The sequence below is a fragment of the Oncorhynchus mykiss genome, chromosome 30 (genome assembly GCF_013265735.2).
Source record: "Oncorhynchus mykiss isolate Arlee chromosome 30, USDA_OmykA_1.1, whole genome shotgun sequence".
Taxonomy (NCBI): Eukaryota; Metazoa; Chordata; class Actinopteri; order Salmoniformes; family Salmonidae; genus Oncorhynchus; species Oncorhynchus mykiss.
In genome coordinates this window covers 28,146,503-28,166,108 of record NC_050570.1, presented here as the reverse complement: position 1 = coordinate 28,166,108, position 19,606 = coordinate 28,146,503, and the positions used below count along the sequence as shown (strand labels likewise).

The window sequence follows — 19,606 nt, the reverse complement described above, 5'->3', positions numbered from 1 at the left end:
GTTTAAGTATATTTTACTGTTCTGAGCACCCCTGTCTTACACACACACACACACACACGCGGGTTGGGTTTGTTTTCCATCCTGTCCATGGGCTGTGTGAGGGGAAGTAGGGAGCGACGGGAAAGACGGACCTCCCCAATGCTGCTGTTTAGGTTGGCACGGCAACACGCCTCTCTCTCCACTGATGGGAACAGTCCTGGGACATAAAAGGTTCTCTAATACACTCTGGCCATCCACTTTTTCTGTCTTTTTTTCTTGCTCTTTTCTTCTTGCTGTCTTTTCCCTTTCTCTCACTCTCTTTCTGTCTCCCATCCTTTCTCTCACTCTCTTTCTGCCTCCCATCCTTTCTCTCACTCTCTTTCTGCCTCCCATCCTTTCTCTCACTCTCTTTCTGCCTCCCATCCTTTCTCTCACTCTCTTTCTGCCTCCCATCCTTTCTCTCACTCTCTTTCTGCCTCCCATACTTTCTCTCACTCTCTTTCTGCCTCCCATCCTTTCTCTCACTCTCTTTCTGCCTCCCATCCTTTCTCTCACTCTCTTTCTGCCTCCCATCCTTTCTCTCACTCTCTTTCTGCCTCCCATCCTTTCTCTCACTCTCTTTCTGCCTCCCATCCTTTCTCTCACTCTCTTTCTGCCTCCCATCCTTTCTCTCACTCTCTTTCTGCCTCCCATACTTTCTCTCACTCTCTTTCTGCCTCCCATCCTTTCTCTCACTCTCTTTCTGCCTCCCATCCTTTCTCTCACTCTCTTTCTGCCTCCCATCCTTTCTCTCACTCTCTTTCTGCCTCCCATCCTTTCTCTCACTCTCTTTCTGCCTCCCATCCTTTCTCTCACTCTCTTTCTGCCTCCCATCCTTTCTCTCACTCTCTTTCTGCCTCCCATCCTTTCTCTCACTCTCTTTCTGCCTTCCATCCTTTCTCTCAGTTCATTCCTTGCTCTATCTCTCTCCTAGGCCCTGCTGCAGAGCGCTAGTTACAGGGGGAAGTGGAGCGTGAGGGTGCATGGGTGATGATTAGGCTTGGTTAAGATTATTTCCCCAGTTCCCTCACTGCATTTATGAAATAACTCGAAATTAGCCTGCATTTTTAATTGGAAAACATTCATCAACCCATCGACCCCCTCCACACACACACACACACACACACACACACACACACACACACACACACACACACACACACACACACAGGGCCCTTAACCATGCTGAGAGATGATCAGAGAAGTCAATAGTGCAGCCTTCTCCGGTTCATCAGATGACATGAAACCCCAGGCTTTAATTAACGGAAATTAAACTGGTCTCTACTGTAGGACACGACCGGTCAGAAGGTTAGGCCATGGTGTGCTTGTGTGTGTGTGTTTTTGTTTGTTTGTCTGTCTGTGTGTGTGTGTGTGTGTGTGTGTGTGTGTGTGTGTGTGTGTGTGTGTGTGTGTGTGTGCACGCGCATCACACTCAGCCCACTCCACTTTTTCTGTAGTCATCAGTAATACAAAACAGCCTGTTCCCTTCATCCACAGCGATCCTGTTTTGAAGGTCGACCATTGCAATATCGCTTTAGGTTTTGACCCCAAACGGGGGTTCATCGCTGAACCAGGCCCAATGTGTTGTTTACACCTCCAGACTGACCGTCGGTTTATGGAGTGTGTTAAACCTCAGCTCAGAATTCTTCCTCTGTGTGTTTATGGACAGGACATGCATATCATAAAAGGCTAGTCATAAGTAGTTATAACTACAAGAATGGAGAGGGACACTCGTCCTCTTCTCCTCTCCTCCTACCCACACACTCACTCGCTTACACACACACACACACACACACACACACACACACACACACACACACGCTGGCTCCAGAGAACCCCTTTCTGTGACAGTGGCCCCTGGCTCCTGCACACGCATCAGTGCAGGCTGGGGTCACCCTGTCACCCTCTAACACAGGGTTAGTTGAGAGGTCCTGTTGGGCCTCCTGTCCTCTCTACTCCCCCGTGTGTCTCCCCTCTCTGTCCTCTGTGTGCCCCCTGAACCGCTCTCTACTTCCCCCTGACCTTTCTCTCCCATCAACCCCAGAGCTACCCACATAGAGGGTAATCCAGTTATATGAAACTACTAATGCATCTGCAGCACTCCTACTGTACAGAGAGCCAGAGACGGGGAGCGTTTGAAGGGGTCTCAATGCTAATGGAAATAGACTAGGGACTGGATGTGTGCTTGTGTCTTCGTGTTCTCCTGTTCCCAGAGTATTCTGGGTTTTACGGTTTATCTGTGTTGTATCTGGCTGCTACTAGAGAGCCTGTTTATATTACGGATTCCAGACAGCGGTGAGAGATGACCTGCCACTCTGTACCCGCTTTCCTTCCCAAACTGTCCCCTCTCCTCCGTGTCTCTCTCTCTCTCCCCCCTCACTCCTACAGCTCTGTTATCAACTACTCGCAACTAGTTATCTCTCACTCGGCTCAAGTTACTCTGGGATTGACTTGTTTTCCCTAACCCCTTACAATTGCATTAAGTACTGCATGAAATGATTAGCATTTGGAATGGAGTTGCTTTTGGGACTTGTGAGAAGATCTAGACAACTTTCAATAGCATTTGTTCCATACGTTTGACAACCCTGGCCTACATTTAGATGGTAGTACAGAGACAATGGAGGTGGTAGTAGTAGGGGAGAGAAACGGATTCTCTGCTGGTACTGAACACTGGACAGTAGAGAAGTGATAGATAGAGGGAATAGATGGGTAGTTCTGGTCCTAGTGGTTGTGTGTGCTCCTCTACTACAGCCCTGATGCCAGATGGAAGCTCTCCCGCCGCTCGGCTTTGCTCTGCGCTGGCCGGGTCATTTCCTGTCAGGAGGCCTGGTGTTAATCAAGCCCTGAGCCAGGGGGAACGCCCTCCAGACCCCCTTTTACTCCCCTAGTACTGCTACCCCTCTCCTCCACAGCCTTTACTGCTCCCCTCGCTTCCCTCTATTGCTACCCCTCTCCTCCTCTCCAATTCCTCACTGGACCAGCAGGCACAATAGGCTCATCTAAGCGCTCGTCCCCACAGACCTTAGGACAGGGATATACAGTATATCAATATCAGTAAACTTGTGACTCATTCAAACACACTATTCCACAGTAATAGCTCCTCTGATACACTGTTCCTTAGAAATGACAGACAGGGGTCAATCTGTTTCAGCATCGTTGGTGTAGCTGCTTCCAGCTGTGCCCTCAGCAGCGCCTCCCTCAGGTGGAGGAGAGAGAGAGCAGCTGTCAGTTGGTTCTCCCAGCAGCAGCAGTCAGTACCTAGAGAGAGATGAGTGTTCTTCCTGTGCTGTTGCTGTTCCACTACCACAGAGGAAGGGGATCCAGGGACTCTGATAAGCTCTGTTGTGAGTAAATACAGAAAACTGTCTCACCCTCCTCGCTCTCTCTTCAACCCAAGATCTCCACGCTCTCTGTCTTTCTCGGCGCACCCTTTTTCACTTTCGCTCTCGCCGTTTCCGTCTTCTCTCCATTTTGCACAAAAGCACACTCACTTTCTCCCCCTTCTATCACTCTCCCTCTCCCCCCGCTCTGTTATCTGCTCTGAGTGAGCCAGGTCTCTCTCTTGGCCTTCTCCGGTTGTCTGTCTGTCTCCCGCTGGCTCACACACACTCACACACAGGTCAGCTCTGCTCTTTGATGCTGACAGCTGCTTTACGTCTGCCCTCCGTCTATGAGCTCACCCCCTCTCACATCCGCCCGGCTAAACCTTGTTTAAACCCAGGTGAACCTCTCACTTCCGCCCGGCTAAACCCCGTTTAAACCCAGGTGAACCTCTCACTTCCGCCCGGCTAAACCCCGTTTAAACCCAGGTGAACCTCTCACACTGAGAGAGATGGAGAGATAGACGGAGAGAGAGTGAGAGAGAAATGGCGCTATGGATGCGAGAGCTTGGTAGACTTTACTAGGTGAGAGGCACTTTATAGAGGAGCCCTGTCATCTCACAGCTCTCTGTAATATCTGTGGTGTTGTAGCGTTACTGTATGTGGTGTTAGTTTGTGTGAACAGAGAGTTCTGGAAAGGCCATTTAAGACTATGTAAACTCTGACCTCTGAAAATAAAATACATTAGAAGACACACACACACACACATTCCTCCTAATGGGTTATTCAGTCCCTCAGGCTAAACCCCTTAGACGCTTCATACTCTGTAAGACGTATAGATCCCCTCAGCCCTCTCTGACCCTGAAGACTGTCTGCCTGCCTGCCTCTCTCTGACTCCCCTGTTAAAACAACCTCTATTTTTGGCTGTCTTTTAATTTCCTCTGCTCTGTAGAGATAGAAAATCCTAAGAATATCCACTGGAGGGTAGACCTACAGTATGTGTTATGTGTTACGGACTTACGGGATATGTGGTTCTAATTTACTAGTTTCCTGTTGGCTCCCTCTCTCCGCCAGCCCTTCCTCCTCCCTTCTCTCTCTCTCTTCAAGCTCATGACTCCTGAATAGCCCATCACATCACTGTAGTGTTGATTAGTGGTATACAATTCTTGTCAGTCTTTATTGAGCAATGGAACACCTCATTGCATTGTGTTGACAGTGTCACATTAGTTCTGATAGATCATCTAGTGTTGACAATGGACGTTTTATACAGATGTAGGATCTTAATTTGAGCCACTTTGCTACAGCAGGAAAGTAATCCTGCAGCAACAGGAAATCTGAGTTATTATGTGGATTATAATTCATTGGCATTTTTGTAGGGATTGATACATTGTTCATAAGTGAAAATCAAGTGCGAATTTTCAAAGTGGAAATTAAAAACCTCAGAAGCCTTTTGAAGCCTTAAATACAATTCACGTTTTACAAGTTATCCTGCACCAGGGTGATCAAATAAAGATCCTGTATTCAAATGTTTATTACAAGATGATGAAGCAATGTACAGATGCTTTTCTGCACAATTCTTGATGATTTAACAAAATAAACATTTTCAGTACAACATATTATGGTTTTCCCATAGTAACACCCCATAGTTGACATTTAATAATACAAATGTGTGTATTTTTACAGTAACAAACTCTCTAGCTCCATCCCTCTCCTGTCTGGTCAAACCCTCCTTCTCTGTCACATCTGGGTCTCAGGTGGGAACATAGGTCTCCTGTAGGGCCTCCATGCATCACTGCACTATTCAAGAGCCCCCAACACACACTCCAACACACACTCAACAAGTCCAGAGCCCTTACACACACTCATACATCCCCTCCCTCTTCATACATCCCCTCCCTACTCATATATCCCCTCGCTCTTCATACATCACCTCCCTCTTCATATATCCCCTCCCTCTTCATACATCCCCTCCCTCTTCATACTTCCTCTCCCTCTTCATACATCCCCTCCCTCTTCGTACATCGCCTCCCTCTTCATACATCCCCTCCCTCTTCATATATCCCCTCCCTCTTCATACATCCCCTCCCTCTTCATACTTCCTCTCCCTCTTCATATATCCCCTCCCTCTTCATACATCCCCTCCCTCTTCATATATCCCCTCCCTCTTCATACATCCCCTCCCTCTTCATATATCCCCTCCCTCTTCATACATCCCCTCCCTCTTCATACATCCCCTCCCTCTTCATACATCCCCTCCCTCTTCATATATCCCCTCCCTCTTCATACTTCCCCTCCCTCTTCATACTTCCTCTCCCTCTTCATACATCCCCTCCCTCTTCATACATCCCCTCCCTCTTCATACATCCCCTCCCTCTTCATACATCCCCTCCCACACTCAGTATGATATACACACTGTAATCTACACTGAGTATACAAAACATGCTCTTTCCATGACATAGACTGACCAGGTGAATCCAGGTGAAAGCTAGGATCCCTTATTGATGCCACTTGTCCGCACAGTGATCAAAACTTGTTTTCTCGTGTCTCTCTCTGTCCCTCTGCAACAGTCATATGGTGAGCAATGTGTTTAGAACATCGAATCGCAATACATTTAGGATCTTGAAAATATAATACTGTGAAGTCTCTGGCAATTCCCAGCCTTATTTATTACTATAACCCTCTGCCCTTAGTTTGTATGGGCCTCACACACACACACATACGTACACACCCACTGTCCAGAGGGCGTAACCCATATCCCATAATGTTTCTGTGTGTGTGTATGTGTGTGTGTCATTGAAGTCAGGTCTATTTAACCCATGGGTGGGGTGAACAGCTCAAGGCTGAATATAATAAGTGAAGAGAGTGGGTACTCTTGGTCACTATGGTAATGAGCTGACCTCACCCGCGCTATAATTGTGTGTATGTGTGTGTGTTTACATACGTGTGTGTACGCACCCATGCCTGTTTGTGTGATGGTGTGCATGCGTGTGTGTAAAAAGTTTGTGCGTGTGAACAAACTGAGGGCTAATGATTGCGCTGGCAGTATGATGACGTTTATTTTCTTTTGTGTTTGTAATGATACTCTAAACCTTATAATCATGGCCATCATCCATCAACCTCTACCACTGTGTGTGTGTGTGTGTGTGTGTGTGTGTGTGTGTGTGTGTGTGTGTGCGTGCGTGCGTGCGTGCGTGCGTGCGTGCGCACGTGTTGTAGGTCTTCTCTATGAGATGTCCAGTTCTTGGTGGTTCATAACAGGAAGTGGGTGACCGCTTCCTGTGATATGGAGCTTCCGCTGTGTCTGTGGGACTGCTGCCTCTTATCTCCCTTACTCTCTCCCGCTCTTCTTCTCTCAATCTACAAATTCCTCCCTTCTTCCCTCTGTCTCACTCTCCCTAAATACTGTATCAGAGTTCCTCGCACACATGTCAGCTTGTCTGAGCAAATAGCTTTGTCTGTGTGTGTGTTTTGTGTATGTATATGTCCCTGTCCTACAGTATATAGTTCCCAGTTCTTAGAACTGCTGGTACACAATATATACAAAATGATGTGGACACACCTTCAAATTAGTGGATTCGGCTATTTCAGCCACACCCGTTGCTGACAGGTATATAAAATTGAGCACACAGCCATGCAATAAGTTTGTTCATCAAATTTCTGCCCTGCTAGAGCTGCCCCGGTCAACTGTAAGTGCTGTTATCGTGAAGTGGAAACGTGGAGGAGCAACAACGGCTCAGCTATGAAGTGGTAGGTCACACAAGCTCACAGAACGGGACCGCCAAGTGCTTAAGCACATAGCGTATAAAAATCGTCTGTCCTCCGATGCAACACTCACTACTCATTTCCAAACTGCCTCTGGAAGCAAAGTCAACACAATAACTGTTTTGTCGGGAGCTTCATGAAATGGGTTTCCATGGCCGAGCAGCCGCACACAAGACTAAGATCGCCATGCCAAGTGTCGGCTGGAGTGGTGTAAAGCTCTCTGCCATTGGGCTCTGGAGCAGTGGAAACGCTTTCTCTGGAGTGATGAATGACGCTTCACCATCTAGCAGTCTGACGGACGAATCTGGGTTTGGCGGATGCCAAGAAAACACTACCTGCCCAGATGCCTAGTGCCAACTGTAAAGTTTGGTGGTGGAGGAATAACGGCCTGGGGCTGTTTTTCATGGTTTAGGCTTGGCCCCTTAGTTCCAGTGAAGGGAAATGTTAACGCTACAGCATACAATAACATTCTAGACGATTCTGTGCTTCCAACTTTGTTTCAACAGTTTGGGGAAGGCTCTTTCCTGTTTCAGCATGACAATGCCCCCATGCACAGAGCAGGGTCCATAGAGAAATGATTTGTCGAGGTCAGTGTGTAAGAACTTGACTGGCCTGCACAGAGCCCTGACCTTAACCCCATCAAACTAATTTGGGATGAATTGGAACGCCAACAGTGTGCCAGACCTAATCGCCCAACATCAGCACCCAACCTCACTAATGCTCTTGTGGCTGAATGGAAGCAAGTCCCCACAGCAATGTTCCAACATCTAGTGGAAAGCCTTCCCAGAAGAGTGGAGGCTGTTATAGTAGGAAAGGGGGGGGCCAACTCCATATTAATGTCCATGATTTTGGAATAAGACGAGCAGGTGTCCACATACTTTTGATCAAGGAGTGTATTTGTGCGTTTGAATATGAATATCTTGGAGACCTGTTTGTTCTGACCCTCTCACTCTTCAACCCTCACCCTCTACCCCCCACCCTTCATCCCTCACTGCCCTTCAGGCACAGAGGTTCTCATCTCGACCCTCTCAGACCTCTCACCCCAAACCCCCCTCACACAGTGATAGCATAGACCTTACATCCTGCTACTCATCTCAGCCATTTGAAGTGAGGTCAATGTGCTCCTCTAATTATTGCAAAGAATAGCAACTCACACTCTATGTTGTCTGCCGTTCAAATACCATCATTTTATCAAATACCATTAAGTTCACTATGTACTGTTGATCTCTTCTATCATATTAACATTCTCTTGCTGTCTGTTGTTTTCTAAGTACAGTACATCACTGTGACTGTAGGTCGGCTCAGCACCTCATCACTCTCTAGTTTGTTCTGTATGTTCTGTCTGAGTCAGTCCTCAGAGGCATAGTGTGTGTATGACTGGTTCTGAATCCCTCCTGGTGGATGTTATAGTGTGTGTGTGTGTGTGGTTTACCGTAATAGTGTACTGTGTGATTCATACATTGTCATCTGCTTTGACTTTTCTGTGTAACTTGCCGTTTTAAGGGAAAAGAGCCACTCACACGATTAATCAATCAATCACGAGTGTGTGTGTGTGTGTGATCTGCACTCACTGTGCCTCAACATGTGGCTTCAATCACCAGGCTCTGTTTGGTCCCACCCCAATGTACCCCTTCACTGAGAGTTATGGCTATTGATGCCGTCTTCATGTTTTTCAAGCAGGTCATTTTGGACCTGGTTTCAGAAATGAAGCCTGAGGTTCCTGTTACTCGTGTGTCTGTTCCCTGCATGCATTTCATATGTCTTTTTTCAGGCATTTGTGTGAATCTGATTCAAAATGGAGCCTGTGTGTGGCTGACTATGTGTGATGACTCATGATCATGTAAACAGATATAAAGTGTCAGATGGGTTTATGGGGGACTTTGTTGTAAGAGGAAATTCACGTTGACAAACATTTAAGGAGAGGCAGCACGACGAGATTGCAATTTACATGATATGTGCGTTCATTTTTGTCATCTACAACGTCTTTGCCTTACTTTTCGTTGTGGCTGGCAACGAGACATTCTTGCTCTGCATTCTCCAAGTTTGCGTAAACACCAGTATCACAGTAGCCACTGACGAGCCAGTAAGCTTGCAAAATATTCAACATTGCAAGCAATTTTTCCTCTAAAACATAGTAGCTAACGTTACACTCTTGAATAATGCAACAATTCACAAGCATGTGTAGACAGGTAAAGGGTTTATTTTGTTGTTCGTGCACACATTAATCAGCTAAATGTAGCTTGCGAGATAATAACACATTAGCATATCAAACATGGAGGTTTACCCATTTCATACGAATATAAAAGTACAGCTTCTGCATGTTAAAGTGACCTCAGAACGAACCAGGCTTCATTTGATCAATATCATGGAAGTCTTTATATGAGGTAAACGCCAACGTTAATAATTCCCCTGGGCCCGGTGTCCCAAAAGCATATTAAGGCTAAGTTCATTGTTAGAGCCTTTGTAGGAGTGTCGTTATATCACTCTGCACCGTTTCCCTTAAGCCATCATTATAGAGCCCCACAGTGGACAGGTCATAATGCTCATAAAACCTAGAGTTTAATCACGGACATGGTTCCAATCGTTGTTTTTTTCCAGCAGTCATTTGAGCACCTTTAACAGGGTCTGTGTTTCATGTAGACTTTCCCTGACATAACGGTTTTGATAACCGTACAAATCTCTCTCGGACAAGGTGACTTTTGTAAATGTGTTTACTCTCTTATTCGAAAATACTAATGAACAGCAAAGTAAACATCGTGCAAGACTACAAATCTTTGCTGTCAGCTAGTTAGCTACTGACTATCTTGATCCAAAATGAAAGTTATATTGAACATTTTCATTTGAGCTAATATTTGTTGGCTTATTCATGCATTTGGACTTGTGTCTTATACAGAATACTATTCTAGTAGTAGTCAGATATTTACAATTGGCCATGAATATTAGGATTTTTTTTTGTGAAGTAGGCTATATTGGCAACCTTGCCTTTTTTTTTTACCAGATCCTCTTCTCCTTCAGATGGTGAAGGTCTATATTTAATCCCTTATTTCTGCCAACTATATGAATAAGGTGAAATCTATTTCAATTCATGGTGCCAGAATGCACTGCTGTGTTAAAGCAATTCAGAACTACCTTGATGATATGTTCTGTTGAAGATTCAAAGCCAGATGAACTAATTGGAGAATGCATCCATAATCAAGAATGAAGACGCATCTTTATTTGACAAGAATGCACCTAGTCGGGCCTCCATCCCAGTCTGTATCACAACCGGCCGTGATTGGGAGTCCCACAGGGCGGCGCACAATTGGCCCATCATCGTCCAGGTTAGGGGAGGGTTTGGCCGGGGTGGGCCGTCATTGTAAAATAAGAATTTGTTCTTAACTGACTTGCCTAGTTAAATAAAGGTTAAATACATGTAAATAAACTAGTTAACCATGAGCTAGCTAGCTAGATAACATGTATTATTGACATTTAAAACTTGCCCATGACAGATCACAGAATTTTCTATTTAAACTATGTATTCATTACTAAATGTAGCTAACATTAAATAGTTCATCCAGAGACTCTTAACCTTGAGTCGGCAGTCTCGTCGAGGTCATCATGTCCTGGTGAGTGACGTGAAGCTTGACAGACATTTGTAGTTCTGTGTGATAGCCTCGTTAGCAGCTAACCATCAGTTCATTTTTAAGGGGTGAATACAGGCCAATATATTGATAAAAGTTCACTTGTCCGACAGTTATCAAAACGTTGTGCCAGGTTCAGCCTACACGAAGCGCTTCCTCTCAGTCTCACATCAGAATTAGATGTTCATCCATACATCACATTTCTAAGATGTTACAAAAAATGTTAAAGTGTTTAAGGTTAACTTTAGGAATTAACTCAGATTTTGTAAGGTTGGGGTTAACTTTAGGAATTAACTCAGATTTTGTAAGGTTGGGGTTAAGTTTAGGCATTAATTATGAAAATGTAAAAGGTATGCAATCACTACTGTAAGTCGCTCTGGATAAGAGTGTCTGCTGAATACATGTAAATGTAAAATGATTTAGGTTAGGTCTTAGCTCCGAGTGGTTAAGGTTAAGGTAAGGGTTAAGGTTTGCGAAAGGCTTAAAACAAAAATATCAAAAACAAATTTCTATCACTGGTGGAAAAACGATTGGAACCATTTCTGTTTTTGACCTCTAGGTTTTATGGGTATTATGTCACATACTGTGATACTCTATGAATGTTTCACTTGAAAACGCTCGTAATCTAACCCCTACAGTCAGACCGTTCGTAGAACGGCCAAGTGACATTAGAACATTAGAATAAGCCGCCTCCAATATTTGCAGCCGTAGGTGGTAAAATCTCTCTAGGAGCTGATACGTTACCAGTATTGGGAAATAATTATAATGTTAAGGAACAATTTGAATGGAGAAAACTGATTCAAGAGCAGCGTTCCCTTTATTTTGATCCTATCAGTATCAACACATGTTCCAACAATGTACTTTTTTGCGACCATCCTCTCCGTGTGGTGTAAAACACTCGTAAGTCTAAGTTCCAGGCACTGGTGAGTTGATCAGCTTCTTGATGCATGCTTCTTGCCTGGACAGTTTTACCTGTATGTTGGGCTCAACGAGACAATTTTGTTTACGCTGCCCTGCTTAGAAGAGGGGGGGTAACTGTCAGGCGAGTGTCATGCGCGACATCCGGAGGTAGCATTCAACCATGAGAAATAAGCAAGTTTACAATTGTCCCTTGAGAATCAATACCGCTCAAGAATCTCTTGAAATGAGAAAAGACTCTAAGTCAAAATCTGGCAGGTCGGAGGGGTTTATTTGGGTTTCAGGTATCAAATGAAACCCACTGCTTTTTCTCATTATCTCTCCTATCCACTCGTATCTGTTTTCACTGTAATGGTGTTACAGAGTCAATAAACACTCATACACACATATGTACTCACACAAATACACACACTCACATTTCCATACAGATGCAGAAAGACCTACTGATTCACACACAGGCGCGTGCACACACACTGACACAAACACACCACTACCAACGTCCATTGCCTTGTCTCTCAGGTCATTGTGGTTTCAGAGATCAGACACAAACAAACATTCCCCTGTACCCTGCCCTCCCTCACCCCCTACCCACTTAGTTCAGGCCAGGAGCACCCAGGGACATCCTAAAGGGAGAGGCCACCCCACCCTCCCCCCTCCTACCATCTACCCATAACCCCCCTAAAATCATTATCGCAGGATCACAACACAGCCCCTCCACATTCACATTATCTGTCTCTGTCTCCCCTGAGAGCTAGCCCCACATCACAGTTATCATTCAACACACACTCTCTTTCACATGCGCACACACACACACAAACGCACACAAACTGAACAGAGGGAGGATCAAAGTTTAATCATGCACACTCCTGTTTCTCGGTCCTTCTCAATGTAGTGTGTGTGTGTGTGTGTGTGTGTGTGTGTGTGTGTGTGTGTGTGTGTGTGTGTGTGTGTGTGTGTGTGTGTGTGTGTGTGTGTGAACCAGTTTATGTGCGCGCTTCTGTCTGTCCGCACTAATGAATTGTTTAAGGATTTTTTTTTTTCAAACAATAAATAAACAGATCTTACTTACTTCTCTGAATCTTTGTTTCTTTTACTCTCTCCTCCTTGCCCTCTCTTTATGGATTTACTCAAGCCAAGGGTCGTTTTCCCTCTGAAACTGAATCTCTTTTTACTTTAGGTGATTTCAGGCAAACACTGTTTTCTATTGGATTTGTAAAACCAGCCATTAGTTTGATCTATACTCTCCTATAAAGCTTTGTGTGTAAGGCATCAGCATGCTTTAGTTTGGCTTTGGCTTAGCCAAACTCCGCTTTCCAACCGAACGAGTGTGCTCGCATACTTTAAAAGACCTTCGGTTCAAAAACAAGAAAAAAACAACAATAGTACTGTTTGTCCATCTTGAGACGCCGTAGCCAGTATACACTTCCTCAAAATAGTCAGAATTAATCTTAGATTACTCAAGAAATCTGTCATTAATTTTGATGTTTTTGCCAAGTAGATCTTAGTCACGCAATTTTACATCTAACTAAGATGTTGTGCAGTATTTCGTAAGTGAAGAAATTTGCATGAAAACGAATTGTCTCTTGTTGAATGACAACAGACACTTAATTGAAGTATCCCTACTGTTGGCCAATCACCAACGAAGGGGCATAGACTTACCGCTACCGAGAAAGAAAAAAATACGAACAGCCAAAAAACCAATGACCGAAGACCAACGGCCGAAGACCAAAGGCAGAAGACCAAAACCAAAGTCCGAAGACCGAAGACCAAAATGAACAAAAACATTCAAAACAAAACATCATTAATATATGCACAAACTGTTCCAAACTGTTTAGGATGGGAAGCCTTAAGATGGCTACAAGCTCTTTTCGTTGCATTCCACCCAGAGAGGAAGGCTGCCTTGTGTAGTGTATATCCACTAGGGGACTTGGGGAGCAAAAGTAGCTGATCAAGCAAGAGGAGCCGAGGCACTCTTTTTTTGACTAGCTAGCGACGATGTTTGAACTTCCGGATCCGGTGTTATATACCTGTTTACAAATGCTAGCTACATGTCAGGCTAGTCCGGTGTTATATGCTTTACGACACTATTTCTTAGCCGCAGAAGCAAACATGTCTCTTTTTGAATTGCAATTGCTAGAGTTTGAGGAGCAAGAGCTTGAACTAGGGCTGTTGCGGTGACCGTATTACTAACACACTGGCGGTCACGAGTCATGAAGGCAGTCAAATTCCACATGACCTTTTAGTCACTGTAATTAGACTTCTCCAAGCTCCAAGGCTGCTGATGGTCATTAGTAGCCTACCAAACTTGCTAACTGCCTGGTACTCAGCACTCTACTGTCCCTCTAATCACATTGACATCAATGCAAATGTGATCGAAAATCTAATCAAACACTTCATGAGGGCCAATGAGCTCATGTTGCGCAACATTTCTATAGGCTATGCAATTGCGGGAGAAAACAGAGTGATGGCCGCTAATAAAAAGAGGAGGATCCCATCATTTTTCTATGGGCTAGGCCTACTATATTTATTTCTCAACTTTCCTAATATTAAGCACATTGCTTATATTTACAACAGGAGTATAGCCTACTTGACTGGCATGAAAATAAACCACGCGGAAAAGTGTCCTCCATTTGCTATTTAAGTGCATGCATTTTTTTCCCGCTGCACCTGTTTCAATACAGGTGCATGATAATGGTCCATTCGAAATAAATTTTGGGGGGACTTATTCACACTTTACAAATCACAATAAAGAGTACTATAATGACAGTCACTTTATCCTTGTTTTAGTTGTTCATGTATTTTTGGCGAGGCTAGACCCTCAAGACATTTACCTAACCTTGTGTTATGTGTAGTGGCCTTTCAATGAGAACTTTCCTGCTGTGGTACATGGGTGAGAATGGCTGTCCAGCTGTAGACAATAAGACTAGACCCTCGAGACATTACATAACACAAGGTTGTACATGGTCATGTGTAGTGGCCTTTCAATGGAGACCCTTCCTCCTTTTCGTACAATGGTGAGTGTCCAGCTGTAGACAATAAGGACAACCCCCCCCCCCCCCCCCCCCCTAATCTACATAGCTCATGTGCAAAGCAGTACAAGTTTGCTGAGTGACTGATTCAAAACAGGAGTATTTTCTGCCAGTACAAAGACAAATACCTTTTACATATGTATTGACTATCACAAAAGGAACATGGTGGAATATAAAACCATGTAATACACAGATGAAACAAGTTGAACAGCAGTAATAAGTATAAACATGCACCAGCAACCGTTTTTGGGGTGAGGCAAACGGGGAGACGTTGATCAGCAGGAATAGACACCGTCCATGGTGCCACGACGTCGTAGGCGTCCTTTCCTGCACACTGCTGTCGTGTCTTTATATCATCAACCCGCTGCATGATGTCAGTGTCCAAAGGATCCTCAGCTGTCTTCCTCAACTGGCCATTGGAGCAAGGTCGTGGAGACGGGGCGGAGGAGATGGGGCGGAGGAGATGGGGCGGAGGAGGTGGGGCGGAGGAGGTGGGGCGGAGGAGATGGGGCGGAGGAGGTGGGGCGGAGGAGATGGGGCGGAGGAGGTGGGGCGGAGGAGGTGGGGCGGAGGAGATGGGGCGGAGGAGGTGGGGCGGAGGAGGTGGGGCGGAGGAGGTGGGGCGGAGGAGGTGGGGCGGAGGAGATGGGGCGGAGGAGGTGGGGCGGAGGAGGTGGGGCGGAGGAGATGGGGCGGAGGAGGTGGGGCGGAGGAGGTGGGGCGGAGGAGATGGGGCGGAGGAGATGGGGCGGAGGTTGATTGAGTTGCAGGGCAGGGAGCACTGGTGCGCCTGGATGGTGGATTGGGGGTTAAGAAGGGACTAGGTTTTGGGGGGAGAGGAACCGGAGAGGCTGATGTTTGAACTTGCCCTGCTAATCATTGATAACATCATTGAATATTTCCCACTCACAATTTCTCCCATCCAGAAAAGAGGTGATTTCATGTTCTAAATAGGTTTGCTAAACATAAAAACACAAACACACACACATTGACTGTACAAAAGGACTTGGCTGCATGACGAGTACATACTGTATCTGACATATTGGTGTCTGTATTATGATGTTTCACGTGAACACGAAGCTAATCCAACCCAACCCAGAGGGGATACCGGGGAAAAAAAATATTTAGGAGTGTGCAAAACTGTCATCAAGGCAAAGGGTGGCTACTTTGAAGAATCTCAAATATAAAATATATTTTGATATTGTTTCACCCTTTTTGGTTACTACATGATTCCATATGTGTTATTTCATAAAAAGTCCGGGTAGCTATGTGATTAACTATTTATCAGTCTTATGGCTCGGGGGTAGAAGCTGTTCATGAGCCTTTTGGTGCCAGACTCAGTGCTCCGGTACCGCTTGCAGTGCAGTAGCATAAAAAACAGTCTATGACTTGGGTGGCTGGAGTCTTTGACAATGTTTAGGGCCTTCCTCTGACACCACCTGGTATAGAGGTCTGGACGTCAGGGAGTTCGGCCCAGTACGCACTACCCTCTGTAGTGCCTTGCAGTTGGATGCCGAGCAGTTTCCATACCAAGCGGTGTCGCAGCCAGTCAAGATGCTCTCAGTGGTTCAGCTGTGGAACTTTTTGAGAATCTGAGGGCCCATGCCAAATCTTTTCATCCTCCTAAATAGTTTGAAAGAATACGATGAAGCTTCGGTAATATGGATAACTTTTGAAAGATAGTTGAAATGCGTTTTTCTACATTGTAATGGACAAGGTGCAACGTTACGTAGGCTACTGACAGGCCTCGGCTGCGGTACAGCAAACCCAAGTCAGACCGTGCGGTACAGCAAAGCCAAGTCAGCCCATGCGGTACAGCAAAGCCAAGTCAGCCCGTGCGGTACAGCAAAGCCAAGTCAGCCCGTGCGGTACAGCAAAGCCAAGTCAGCCCGTGCGGTACAGCAAAGCCAAGTCAGCCCGTGCGGTACAGCAAAGCCAAGTCAGCCCGTGCTCCAAGTTCTCACAGGGGAAGTGAAATTACAGGCTACCGTGACTTTGCTCATGATCATTCACACCACAAATGACATGTAACTAACTATAAGCTACTTAAGTTTATTTTCGCAGGTGCCTTTTCGTTATCTGGATAGACACTTGTGGTTTCTAGCTAACGTTATAACAATTAAAGTAGTGGAGCATGTAGTGAAGCAAAACTTTAGTTGTCAAAACAATTCACCTTGGGGTGACGGGGGGAGAGGGTTTGCAAAATGCTACCATATAACACAATTATGCCATTCATTTTAATACAGACTAGCTCAAAAATAAGTGAACATTTACAAATTATCCAACTGATTCTGAGAATTCTTCTGGTAAGAAACAAGTTGTTTTAATTAGCTCCATAGCTCAGTGAATACAAGGATGTTTGGCTCATTTCAGTCATGAAGAGGAATACCTTTGCAGCTGTTTCTGATTAATACACATGCTGGTGGGTGGTATCATTCAAATAAAACCCAGCCCTGAAGTGAAACACAGGTTGAAAATAATTTGTGTGTCATATCATAGGAATAGACTCCGCATTCACATGGATTTGCACAAAGTGGGCAGTTCAGATTTGTCACTTCAAGCACAAATGTATCATGCCTATTGACTGAAGTCATTGTGCAACATCATGGGTAAGCTTAAATGTTTTTCTACTGGTGTGGGGCGTTTAATCTGTCTCGCTCTTCGTTCTTTCGCTCTGTTGTCCATCTTTCATTTCTTAGTTCTGATATTTCTTCTTGCGGCCATGACTTCTGTCGCTCTTTTGAAATGCAACTGCTTCATGTTGTGGCAGATGTACAGTTGAAGTGGGAAGTTTACAGACACCTTAGCCAAATACATTTAAACTCAGTTCTTCATAATTACTGACATTTAATCCTAGTAAAAAATGCCCTGTTTTAGGTCAGTTAGGATCACCACATTCTTTTAAGAATGTGAAATGTCAGAATAATAGTAGATAGAATGATTTATTTCAGCTTTTATTTCTTTCATCACATTCCCAGTGGGTCAGAAGTTTACATACACTCAATTTATATTTGGTAGCATTGCCTTTAAATTGTTTAACTTCGGTCAAACATTTCGGGTAGCCTTCCACAAGCTTCCCACAATAAGTTGGGTGAATTTTGGCTCATTCCTCCTGGCAGAGCTGGTGTAACTGAGTCAGGTTTGTAGGCCTCATTGCTCGCACATGCTTTTCTGTTCTGCCCACAAAGTTTCAAGAAGGATTGAGGTCAGGGCTTTGTGATGGCCACTCCAATACCTTGACTTTGTTATCCTTAAGCCATTTTGCCACAACTTTGGAAGTATGCTTGGGGTCATTGTCCATTTGGAAGACCCATTTGCGACCAAGCTTTAACTTCCTGACTGTCTTGAGATGTTGCTTCAATATATCCACATAATTTATCCTTCCTCATGATGCCATCTATTTTGTGAAGTGCACCAGTCCCTCCTGCAGCAAAGCACCCCCACAACATGACCGCTTCACGGTTGGGATGGGGTTCTTCGGCTTGCAAGCATCCCCCTTTTTCCTCCAAACATAACGCTGGTCATTATGGCCAAACAGTTTTATTTTTGTTTCATCAGACCAGAGGACATTTGTCCAAAAAGTACAATCTTTGTCTCCATGTGCAGTTGCAAACCGTAGTCTGGCTTTTTTATTATGGTTTTGGAGCAGTCGCTTCTTCCTTGCTGAGCGGTCTTTCAGGTTATGTCGATATAGGACTCGTTTTACTGTGGATATAGATACTTATGTACCTGTTTCCTCCAGCATCTTCACAAGGTCCTTTGCTGTTGTTCTGGGATTGATTTGCTCTTTTCGCACCAAAGTACATTCATCTCTAGGAGACAGAATGTGTCTCCTTCCTGAGCGGTATGACGGCTGCGTGGTACCATGGTGTATATACTTGCGTACTATTGCTTGTACAGATGAACGTGGTACCTTCAAGCATTTGGAAATTGCTCCCAAGGATGAACCAGACTTGTGGAGGTCTATAATCAATTTTTGGCTGATTTTATTTTATTTTCCCATGATGTCAAGCAAAGAGGCACTGAGTTTGAAGGTAGGCCTTGAAATACAGTGGGGCAAAAAAGTATTTAGTCAGCCACCAATTGTGCAAGTTCTCCCACTTAGAAGATGAGAGAGGCCTGTAATTTTCATCATAGGTACACTTCAACTATGACAAACAAAATGAGAAAAGAAATCCAGAAAATTACATTGTAGGATTTTTAATGAAATTATTTGCAAATTCTGGTGGAAAATAAGTATTTGGTCACCTACAAACAAGCAAGATTTCTGGCTCTCACAGACCTGTAACTTCTTCTTTAAGAGGCTCCTCTGTCCTCCACTCGTTACCTGTATTAATGGCACCTGTTTGAACTTGTTATCGGTATAAAAGACACCTGTCCACAACCTCAAACAGTCACAGTCTAAACTCCACTATGGCCAAGACCAAAGAGCTGTCAAAGGACACCAGAAACAAAATTGTAGACCTGCACCAGGCTGGAAAGTCTGAATCTGCAATAGGTAAGCAGCTTGGTTTGAGGAAATCAACTGTGGGAGCAATTATTAGGAAATGGAAGACATACAAGACCACTGACAATCTCCCTCGATCTGGGGCTCCAAGAAAGATCTCACCCCGTGGGACTCAAATCCTGCAGTGCCAGACGTGTTCCCCTGCTTAACCCAGTACATGTCCAGGCCCGTCTGAAGTTTGCGAGAGAGCATTTGGATGATCCAGAAGAAGAAGATTGGGAGAATGTCATATGGTCAGATGAAACCAAAATATAACTTTTTGGTAAAAACTCAACTCGTCATGTTTGGAGGACAAAGAATGCTGAGTTGCATCCAAAGAACACCATACCTACTGTGAAGCATGGGGGTGGAAACATCATGCTTTGGGGCTGTTTTTCTGCAAAGGGACCAGGACGACTGATCCGTGTAAAGGAAAGAATGAATGGGGCCATG

General features: G+C 44.8%; 1 protein-coding gene across 1 annotated transcript in view; it reads left to right on the top strand.

Annotated features, from left to right (window-relative positions):
- The first annotated feature begins 855 nt into the window (after nucleotides 1–855).
- Nucleotides 856–19,606, top strand: part of LOC110521664 (sec1 family domain-containing protein 2-like) — a 67,211-nt gene continuing 48,460 nt past the window's right edge. Inside the window, exon 1 of the mRNA XM_021599399.2 lies at nucleotides 856–3,362. Within this exon, the coding sequence (XP_021455074.2) occupies nucleotides 3,287–3,362 (76 nt within the window). The 5' untranslated portion in view covers nucleotides 856–3,286. The remainder of the gene's footprint in view (nucleotides 3,363–19,606) is intronic.